At 30.3% G+C, this 11,603-nt stretch overlaps 1 protein-coding gene across 1 annotated transcript; it reads left to right on the top strand.

The window, feature by feature from the left end:
- The first annotated feature begins 5,618 nt into the window (after positions 1-5,618).
- On the top strand, positions 5,619-10,057 carry LOC112796808 (laccase-17). The gene is made up of 7 exons (XM_025839434.3): positions 5,619-5,833; positions 6,021-6,172; positions 7,348-7,592; positions 7,726-7,854; positions 7,955-8,443; positions 8,571-9,047; positions 9,631-10,057. Exons 1-7 carry the CDS (start codon positions 5,708-5,710, stop codon positions 9,759-9,761), a joined length of 1,749 nt encoding a protein of 582 aa, XP_025695219.1. The 5' UTR covers positions 5,619-5,707; the 3' UTR covers positions 9,762-10,057.
- Positions 10,058-11,603: the final 1,546 nt, after the last annotated feature.

Here is an 11,603-nt window from a genome sequence, read left to right as displayed (position 1 = left end):
CCACCACATCAAAGTAATCAAAATACTCATAATATATAACTTAAGTCTCATGCATTTTACTACTTCTTTTCTTTTTCTTTTGGTGCTTTCAAACTTAGTGAGCAATACATGAGACATTTTCAAAATAAACATCAAATAATAAAATAAATAACTAAATTATAAAGTAATAAAAGACTCTAATGATCATGCAAAGACTCAAACAAGTAAATGACAAGATACAAGATAAAAGTACTAAAAAATAGGAAATAGATAGAGCAAAAGATAATGAAACTCAACCACCTCAATCATGACGGTTGCTACTCCTTCCTGAAAATCCTCTCTGAAGATGATCCATCTCCCTTTAGTGCCATTGATGATAATATAAATAGAGAGCTTGCTCTGCAACACCAAACTAAAAAGTTTGATTATCTCCAAGCAAAAAAAACTTAGCGCTAAACGCCAACTTGGCATCTAGTGCCTTTGGTAGGGTGCAAAATGCCAGAAATTATGCCTTAGCTGGGTGTTAAACGCCCACCTAGCGTTTAACACCAGCCTCTGCTTCCTCTTTGTGGCGTTAAACGCCAGCTCTCCTAGTGCCAAAACACTCCTTGCTCTAAGGTATTCTGCCCTTCCTTCTGAGTTTTTCTATCCCTGTTCTAAGCACTGTGCATCATCACAAACAAGATTAAACCTAGGAAAACTTATGAAAATCAATGAAAAATAAGAATTGAAAATCAAACTGAAATAAAACTAAAGGATACTCATGGTTGGGTTACCTCCCAACAAGCATTTTTTTAACGTCATTAGCTTGACACTTGATTGTTGAATTTTTTTGTCTTCTTCCAGTTGGTTAAAAGAAATGACTCCAAGGGAGAAGAGAAGAAGATTAGTGCCCTCGGATTTGAATTCCTCCTAACAAGCTTTGTTTTGTTGTTATCGACTTGATTCACAGTGCTTGTTGGGGTAAGGGTTGTATTACTTTTTGTTGACCTTCTTTCTTTCATGGATGTGGTCTTTTGTTCTTGGTCACAATCCCTTTTTCAGTACTTTTCTTGATTATCTTCACCACTTTGAATTCAGAACTTGGGTTTTGTGTGATGGGTGAAGTGTACCCTTCATCAAGAACCTCTTGAATTGGTGGTTTAATGAACTCACCCTCTATATGTAGCTCTCTTATTCACTAGAGGATGGACTCCTTTGAATGATTTTCTCACATTTTTTTGTAGAAATTTTCATTGCTTCTCTTGTGAGGGAGTTTGTTTGTTCCTCTCCCCAATACTTGGTAATCAACTCCACATCTCTTTCTATATTTTTGACACTCATTTTTATATCTTGTATGCAATTTTGAGTAATATTCCTTAATTCTTCTATGGCAAGCTCAAGAATTGATGATCCTTGACATGAATAAGAAGATGATGATTTTTGATATGGATAAAAAAATGAGGGTCCTTAATATAAATAGAGAGATGGTGATTCTTGATATGCATAAGGAGATGATGGTTCTTGATATATGGAATATGGAGTACGGTAGTTTTCTTGGCCTTGCCAACCAAAATCAGGGTAGTTCCACCATCCACAATAATATGAATCACTCCTTGGCTATGAGTAGTAACCCATGTGATCCCTCTCTATTATTTTTCCTCAGCACAAAAGACCAAACAAAATTAAGTGCCCATGTGGTAAACAAAAAAGTAAAGAAGAAAGAATTTTTTTAAGCAATAAAAAAATTTGAAAACTAAACAAAAAAAGTAACTAGAAATTTTAAAAAATTAAAAAAAATTACTAGGGGACACCACAATTAAAAGGGAAACTTAAAAGGGAAAAATAAAATTAACACAAATCAAAAACAAAAAACGTCTAATCTAAGCAATCAAACAACTAATAGTTATCAATCACAGTCAATCCCTGACAATAGCGCTAAAAACTTGATGCAGATTTTGAGAATAATATCCACAACTAAATCGGCAAGTACATCGGGTCGTCCAAGTAATACCTCAATTGAATGAGGGTCGATTGCACGAGAATTGATGGACTGAGCAATAATGGTTGAATGATTAGCTTAGTTAGACAGGCTGAAAAAGTTGTTTGGTGGTTTAAAATTGCATAAAGCAGTAAATCAGAAAGTAAAAAAGCAAATAAGAGGTTTGGTGTGAAAACAGTGAGAGAAAACAGTTAAAGTATCGGAGATGTTTACTTTTTCGGATTAAGTTTTCTTACTAACTATTTTAACAATGCAAGATTCATTCCATGGCAAACTGTAAATGACTAAATCCTAATGTCTTAGTGATTTAGTCTCATTTAACCTTCATTAACCACCACCGTTGCAGTCACTTAATTCTGATTAGAGGGTTAAAGTCAAGACTAGTTTATGACCATAAAAACCCTAATTATCCAAAGATAATAGGATTATATGTCACATATCCCAATTAGTTCCTGTAATTAGCAATTTAGGAGGAATTTACTTCCAAACTGTTGTTCAAGCGAGATAACTCTTTCAATAATCACAAGAACGCATATAGAAAAAGGGTCATACTTTCGTTCCACCCAAATTCATAAAATAAAGAACGAAAGTAATCCTTGAAACTGAATCAATACATTAATTAAAATAGAAAAGTAATAGTCTTAATCCATAGAAGATAAACAGAGCTCCTAATCTTAACAATGGAGGTTTAGTTGCTCATGGAGAAAATAAACCCTAGTAGAAAAAGGTATGAACGTGCGGAAGAGGAGAGGATCCCCTCCGGGAGAGGTTGCCCTAAGGGTTGAATCCTTTCCCTTTTATAACTAATACTAATTTGATTTGAAACTAAAATAAAATATTAAATTCTAAATCTAAAAGATTTTGTTTGTAAATAAAAATAACTAAAATGAGATAAAAGATAACAATCAAAAGTTAAATCACACTAAAGATGCTCTTTTGGGTGAGGTTGACCTGTATTCTGGCGTTTAGCTGGCGTTCAGCGCCAGAAAATGGGTAGTGAGTTCAATCTTCTTGAGTGCTAAACGCCAACAGAAAAGTATGGACTATTATATATCGTTGGAAAGCCTGGAAGTTGGCTTTCCAACGCCTTTAAAACCGCATCAATTGGACCTCTGTAATTCAAGTTATGCTCGTTGGAATGCAAAGATCAGAGGTCAGGGCTGACAGCATCCGCTTTCTTCCTTTATTTTTGCACAAAATTCTGTCAAATTTGCCCGAATTTCACCTGAAATAATAAAAATATCAAAATAATTTAAAGTAATATCCAAAGAAGATTTTAACACTAAAATATAACAAAATTTATTAAATTATATCTAAAAATGACTAAAAAAAAGGAAATATGAGTACAAAATGTTCACGCATCAATTTTTTATAAGGCAATTTATATGTGATAATTCAATGAATAAAATGATAGAGTAGTGATATAAAGGTTTTTTTTTTTTTTACATGATCCCAAAATTCCAATGAAAAGTGAATTTAGTTAGAACATGCGCATATTATTCAATCTTTTTCCAATAAAACAATAATCTTAAAACACTAAAGAAATGGAAGAAATTAAACTTTTGCAATAGTAGCTAACATGAATTAGTTGCGGCTACTCTGTCGTGACTTAAAAAGGTAATACTTTTCATTTTTGGTGGCTACTCCAATAAAGATTTAATGATTGTCATCATATAAAGATATATCATTTTGACCATTAGATGATAGATTATAAGGTTTGATTTCATTTGAAATAAAAGTGTTATCTTTATTTAAAGTATTGCAAAATAAATAAATTACACTTTTTAAATAAAGATCATCATGAAAAGATATTTTTAGTATTTTCATAGGATTAGTTGCCTTCAGTTTTTCCACCATGAGGAAACTTTTATCCACTGTTTTTGTTAGCTTGGAGACATTATTTGAGATGTTGATTTGATGTACCATGTAACGAACACAATCCTTAATTCAGAGAAAGGTTGCCTGATAAAGACAAGAGTTAATACCACTTTAATTATGTAGCTCCTTTTGGATGGTGTTTGACATACACATGGAGTAAAGCTTAGATAATTTACTTTTTGAAATTGTAATTATGTTTTATTTTAATTCCCAAATTTTTAAGATGTCAATTTAATTAATGTTTAAAGTTATATTTTATAGGTCATTTTAGTCCTTCGTTCCAAATGATATCATTTCGGTCATTTTACTCTGTGAAATAATTCAACAAAATTAATTAAAATTTAAAAACTAAATTGATAATTTTAATTTTAAAATTACAGAAATTAAAGTGACATGCACTTATAATTTTAAAGAAGTAAATGGAATATTGTTTACGCATTTCATTGAAAAAGAATTGTCTTTATTCAGGTTTAGTTTCCTTATTATGCGTGCATGCCTTTGTCTTGTTGCTCATGACAATGCAATAAAATGGGGCAATAACAGCTCCACTACAGTGACTACATGATAGAAACCTTCATCAATATTGCTTCGGCTCCAAGAACATCGGTTGAGAGAGAGTAACATCTGACCAAAAACTCTTAAGGAGCCTTCATTCTTTAATTTATGAGAAAGTATAAAACATTAAGTTTTAATTAGTTAGAGTTTAATTTTATAATTTCGGATTTAGAATTAACCATCTATGATTTAGTATCTAGATTTAAGATAAATAAAATAATTTTAAAAAATTGACTAATGTAAAATGAAAAAAGTTGATTTTCTACTATTACAGTAATGTTAGAAAAAAAAATCAAACTTACTTCATTTAATATTTATTAATTATAACGATAATTAATAAATAATAAATAAGATAAATTTTAGTTATTTTGACTGATTTTTTTTATCTTCCAAATATTATTTCTATTCTTATTAATAATTTAATTTGATATCAAGCGAACTTAAGGTTGGATTATGGTATTAAATTAAAGGGCCCAATGAAATTATCATTTGATGGATTCAAGATAGAGAGCAATTGCCTGAAAAGATATAGAGGAGTCGGGAATAATTCTATGATAAAATGAAAATCTACGTAACCTGGCCTTTTATTGACCTTGTATACTAGTTTATTACTTTATTTTTAATTGTGAAAGATGGTTGGTGAAAATTATAAAGAATATAATCTCACATTGTAAATACTTAAAGAATCTTAAAATATACTTTAGTTTTAATAATATTTTAAATATTGAGCATATATACTTAAAACCTAGCTATCTGAATTTTTGTTAAAAAAGTAACACAAATGAGCTTTTTACTTTTCAATAACCTTTCCTTTGATATGATGGATTTTACTTATTTCACTTTTACTAGCTATCTATCACAATAAATTGACAAACGTGTTCAATTCCTTTTACTAGATCAGAGAACTCCAATCTTTTCCGGATGTCAATTTTCATGCACATAAAATAAAAAGTGCGTTAAATCCACTCTTGAATCTTGCAAAATTAAAGTTTGACTTGTGGAAGAAGGAGGTCAATGAGTCAAGCGTAAATAATTGATTGTCTTGGACACCACTCTTGAGTTGTTCTAACAACTGATCTCACACAAAATAATATAAAAAAAGAAAGCACCTGAAGAAGCTCTTGTATGTATATGGTTAAGCTTCTCTTGGAAATATATAGTAGATAATTATTGCACCAACCACATTGTATCATTCCTCTATAAATTTGCCAACTAATGAGTTCAGTTTCATCAACACTTCAAAGTTCAAACTCTAATAGTGTTCATAAACATCACACACTCTCTCTTTCTCTCTCTAGAATTGGAAAAAAAAAAATGGGAGCTACTCTTCCTCTTCATCAATCATGTACATTATTCCCATCATTATTGTTGCTTTTCATCTCTTTGATTATCATCCCTCAGCTTGCACTAGGGGGCACTACAAGGCACTACCATTTCGATGTATGTCTCAAAATCTTAGATGAACTTATTTTAAAACTCTACCTTAGGTTAAAAAATTTATCATTTCCATTATTATTTATTTAACAATAAAAAATATTAGGTATACACTAAAATAGTTGATTTTAGTACATACTAGCACGATTATTTTAGAATAATCCTTTGTAATGGTTTGGATTCTATGGTGTAGATAAAGTACGAAAATGTGACAAGGCTATGCCATACGAAGAGTATGGTTACAGTGAATGGTCAGTTTCCTGGACCACGCATTGTTGCAAGGGAGGGTGATCGTCTTCTTATCAAAGTTGTCAACTATGTTCAGAACAACATCACCATCCATTGGTAAAATTAATTTATGCTTTAAGAGGCTTTATATTAACACAAAGTATTTATACAAGAAAAACCCACTAGTTATTAAAAACAGACCACAATAAACCAAAGTGAATGTTGTTATAAGTGTCCTTTTATTAATATATTTCTTATAGAAGAAATAGAGTTAAATCCCCCGCCCCCTCTATTTATTAAAACTTATTTTTAGAAAATAATTTTTTAAACGTTATAGCATTTGTATATATTTAGTAAATCATACTAAAAATAATTTTTAATAAGTACAAATAACAATAATTATGTTTAATAAAATAATTTTTAAAATTTAAAAAGATTATCACGAATATAAGAGTAAATTTGATTATTTATTATATATGAGATTATATTATTTTTTTAAATTTTAGTAAAAACTAATTATTTTAAAAAATTCTCTCTTAAATATTTTTAAAAATACCTTTAATTTTTAAAAACTACAAGTAATAAAAACAAATAAATTTTTTATTTACTAAAAAATACAAACACCTCTTAAAAAAATTTTATAAAACCAAGCTTTATGTCAACATGATCTCCAATTGTCTAAGCCATATAAGGATGATTAGAGTATTATTATTTTGCTTTATCATGTTTGTCAAAAGGAGCTTAATCTATCCTTAATTAGTAGCTGTGATAAATCTCTATTTCGGCCTTTTGACAACTTTTGAGTTTTATAAATTCCTTTTCTCACTAATTTTAATTACACTTGAAGTTTTTAACCATGAAAATCATGAGACAAAATAGTTTTGTTTAGGACTTAAAAATGACTTAAAGAATTTTCACTTAACAAGTTAGTTCTTTGAATGTTCAAAATAAATTGGACATCTTGTTATTCCTTTATTTCTTTTATCTAGAAAAAAGTATAACTTGCCACTTTTTCCCTCAAATAGTAAGAAACGAACTTGTCATTTTAAATCTCCATGACTTACTTTGAATTTTGACACCCATAAACTACTAACCCTTAATGTTTGGTAACCAAATAAATTTAGTCAAAATCAATTAGAACTTATTTTATTTTACAGCAATTAATAAATATTAAATAAAAAAAACTTTTAGCTTTATTTTTGTCATCCTATCTTTACCGTAACCCAAAATAGTAAACAAAATTAGAGATGAGATTAATGACAAAACACCTGGTACGGTTTTGTTGCAAATAGGCATGGAATTCGACAACTTCGATCAGGGTGGGCTGATGGGCCAGCATATGTTACACAATGCCCCATTCAAACAGGGCAAAGTTATGTCTACAATTTCACAATTGTGGGTCAAAGAGGCACTCTCTTTTGGCATGCTCACATTTCATGGCTGAGATCAACTGTTTATGGTCCTCTCATTATTCTTCCAAAGCATGGTGTTCCATATCCTTTCACCAAACCGAACAAGGAAGTTCCCATCATTTTTGGTATGTAATAATTAATTAGAGGATCAACAAAAAACACCCTTCTTGTGTATGTCCTTATTAATTTGGTGATCTACGACATACATTCACTATTTAATTAGTAGTAACAACTCTGATAAATTTAAAAAATTTTCAGGAGAATGGTTTAATGCAGATCCTGAAGTAGTGATAGCACAGGCATTACAAACAGGTGGAGGTCCAAATGTATCTGATGCTTATACTATCAATGGACTTCCAGGGCCATTGTATAACTGCTCTGCTAAAGGTACCAAGTTCCAAACACATGTCACACAAAACAATTTTTCATATTCAATACTTGTTTAAAATTGCAAATAAATGACAAAATTGGAGTGTTTTATTTGCAGATACATTCAAGTTAAGGGTGAAGACAGGGAAAACCTACCTGCTCCGTTTGATTAACGCTGCACTCAACGACGAACTCTTCTTTAGCATCGCAGACCACACCCTCACAGTTGTTGACGTAGATGCAATTTATGTGAAACCATTTGAAACAAACACTGTTCTCATCGCACCAGGCCAAACTACAAACCTTCTTCTCAAAACAAAACCCCACTATCCTAACGCTACATTCTTCATGAGTGCTAGACCATATGCAACTGGCCAAGGAACCTTCGACAATTCAACCGTTTCCGGAATCTTGGAATACCAGGTCCCACCGAATATTCTTCTCCATTCAACAAAGATTCCCCTCATTAAACCCACTCTCCCTGCCCTCAACGACACTTCTTTCGCAACAAAATTTACCAACAAACTTCGCAGCCTTGCGAGCCCTCAGTTCCCGGCTAACGTTCCCCAGAATGTCGATCGACACTTCTTCTTCACAGTCGGCCTCGGTAATGTTACAATATATTTAAAATATTATATATTAAAAAATCTTATTTGATTAGGTGGAAATGGTTAGATTAATCAAACGACACGATTGTTTATTTATATAATGTGGTCCTAAATATATTTGAACAGGTACAAGTCCTTGCGACCATAACCGAACTTGTCAAGGGCCCAACGGAACCAAGTTCGCTGCATCGGTGAACAATGTGTCGTTCACGCTCCCAGTAACTACCTCTCTTCTTCAAGCCCACCATTCTGATCAATCATTTGGTGTATATTCGTCTAACTTTCCCGTTAGTCCCTTGATCCCATTCAACTACACTGGAACTCCACCCAACAACACTATGGTTAACAATGGAACCAAGTTAGCGGTTCTTCCATTCAACACGAGTGTGGAGCTTGTATTGCAGGACACTAGCATTCTTGGTGCTGAAAGCCACCCTCTGCATTTGCATGGTTTCAATTTCTTTGTTGTTGGACAAGGATTTGGTAACTTCGATCCGAATAAGGACCCTTCGAAATTCAATCTTGTTGATCCAGTTGAAAGGAACACCGTAGGAGTCCCTTCTGGTGGATGGGTGGCTATTCGGTTCTTAGCAGATAACCCTGGTAAGTTTAAACAGCATTATTCTACACCGGATTATTCGGTTCATAGCTATGATAAGTTGATGAAAACCATTTTATTTATTACGCTTGAATCGAGGTATTTCAACAAATATTAGAGACTAATATTTTTTATTAATATTAATTAATATTTTATGTGAATATTTTATTATTATATTATTAAAATTAAAAATTAAAAATTTAGAGTCTAAAATTAAATACTTAAAATCTAAGCAGCAATAATTATACATAAAATTAAAAAATAATAAGAGTTAATATTTTAATTAATATTAACCAATACTTTATTTTTATAGTATTAGAATTTATAATTTAAATTTAAAATTTAATTAAAAATATTTGTATTGATTAAATATTATTTAAAAATAATAAATTTTATTAGTTAAATAACATTGCTCATAAAAATGCCTTTAGTTGAATATTAACAAAAGAATAACAAATTTTATTGATGATATGGCATTCTCCTTGCGATGCAATTGCAAAGTGCATATACATTACCGTCAAAGTGTCAATTACGTGACTCATATATCTAATATATTTATATGAGATATATTAATTATTACGTGTGCAGGAGTATGGTTCATGCATTGTCACCTTGAGGTTCACACAAGCTGGGGTCTAAAGATGGCCTGGGTTGTGTTGGATGGAGAACTAGCGCAACAGAAGCTGCTTCCACCACCTGCTGATCTTCCAAAGTGCTGAAACATTCAATGGGATCGGAATTCTAGTTAAATTTATTTTACCTTTTTTTGGATTCTTTTCTATTTTCTCTTTCTTTGTATTGTTTCTCTTATTTATTTCCCTCTTTTTCAATGGCCCATTTTGGCATTCTTCATGGGTTCACAGGTTGTCAGTTTGTTATTACTAGTTCAATTTTTTTCATTGCCGGGATGAGTTGAATTGATATAGAAAATGTAATGGTGCGTCTATAATACATCTTTGTCTTCAAAGCTGTAATGCTCCTTATTTCCAATGAATTATTAATTTTAATAATCTAAGAACTAGATCTTTTTAGGGAATTAATAATTATTAATTTTGTATTTTTTAAAATTAAAAATTTAAATAATTATTAATTAATGATAATTAATTAATATAAAATATAATTAAAAATATTTATTGATTTGTTATTGATTAAACTCTTGTAGGTTATTTAGTGAAATTTTTTTTATTATTTATTTATCTTAACCAAAACTATACAAAAGTTCATTTTATTGGATTATAACTAATTTTGCTAAAACCTAGTCAGATCAATGCGGGCGATTATGCTCTATTCTGGTTCTAATATTAGGTGTTTGCTACGGTACAATAATAAATTTATACATATCGATATATTAAAAATATGGACAAGTAGTAATAACTTACGTGAAATTTATTTTTCACATCAGTATTTATTTTTTTTTTAAATATATATTATATCACAATTTTTATTAATACACCCTTTTTAACTAAATAAAAATAAAAATATTTTTTAATTTAATTTTATAAAAAAATTTAAACATTTTTACTTTATTTAATTAGACAAAATACCTTTTTAGATTAATCAAATTTTAAAATTCAATTAATCCTAAATTTATAATTTCAAATAATTTAAACAACAAAACAAAAATATATTAAAAAAACAAAAATCAATCGTTTTTCATCTTTTCCAATTTTCCTAATTATTCGTGGATCCGTTTTTTCTTCACACCATCCAAAGAAGCCACAGAAATTGGCTTTTTCTTCACAAAAACACCATGTCCGTTAGCTTCCTTAGTGGATCCGCTATCCATCAACGACACCACAAAACAACACTTCTCTCCGGTTATTTTCTCTGGTCCGTTTGGTGAAACAAACCAAAGAAGAACACAAATTACCCAATCTTTTTTAAAATAAAATCAATCAATCAATCTGAATTTTAAAAAAAATGGATTTTGAAAGGAATCCATTTGACCGATACGCTCAAAATCATAACCCAACCCAACATCTGAATCGGACCAAAACAAACGAGGTCAACGCTTAGGACAAAAAAGAGTTCGAAAACACAGAGGAAACATAACCAAGATTGAAGGAGGAGCCAGCTATAAATAATGCAAGAGAAGCGTGAGAATCTTATTAGCCGTGATAGGAAAAAAAGTAACTTTAATGGAGGGAAAAAATCTTATGGCCGCACAATCGGAATTGATGACAGTGATGAGGCGCAGATCAAAGGATGCGAATAGGGAAGATAAGGTTGTTAGGAGTTGAGAGCAGAGAAGAGAAAAAGGAAGACAAGGATACGAATAATCAGGGGATTGGAGAAGATGGAGAACCATTGATTTTTGTTTTTTTTTTTAATATGTTTTTGTTTTGTTATTTAAATTATTTGAAATTATAAAATTATGATTAATTAAATTCTAAAATTTGATTAAATTAGAATGTTATTTTTGTTTAATCAAATAAAGTAAGGATGTTTAAGATTTTTTATAAAATTAAATTAAAAATATATTTTTATTTTTATTTAGTTAAAAGGGATGTATTAGTAAAAATGGTGATATAATATATATTTAAAAAAGAAAAAATTAAATA

The sequence above is a fragment of the Arachis hypogaea genome, chromosome 4, assembly GCF_003086295.3.
Source record: "Arachis hypogaea cultivar Tifrunner chromosome 4, arahy.Tifrunner.gnm2.J5K5, whole genome shotgun sequence".
NCBI lineage: Eukaryota > Viridiplantae > Streptophyta > Magnoliopsida > Fabales > Fabaceae > Arachis > Arachis hypogaea.
This window is presented reverse-complemented; position numbering and strand designations above follow the sequence as displayed.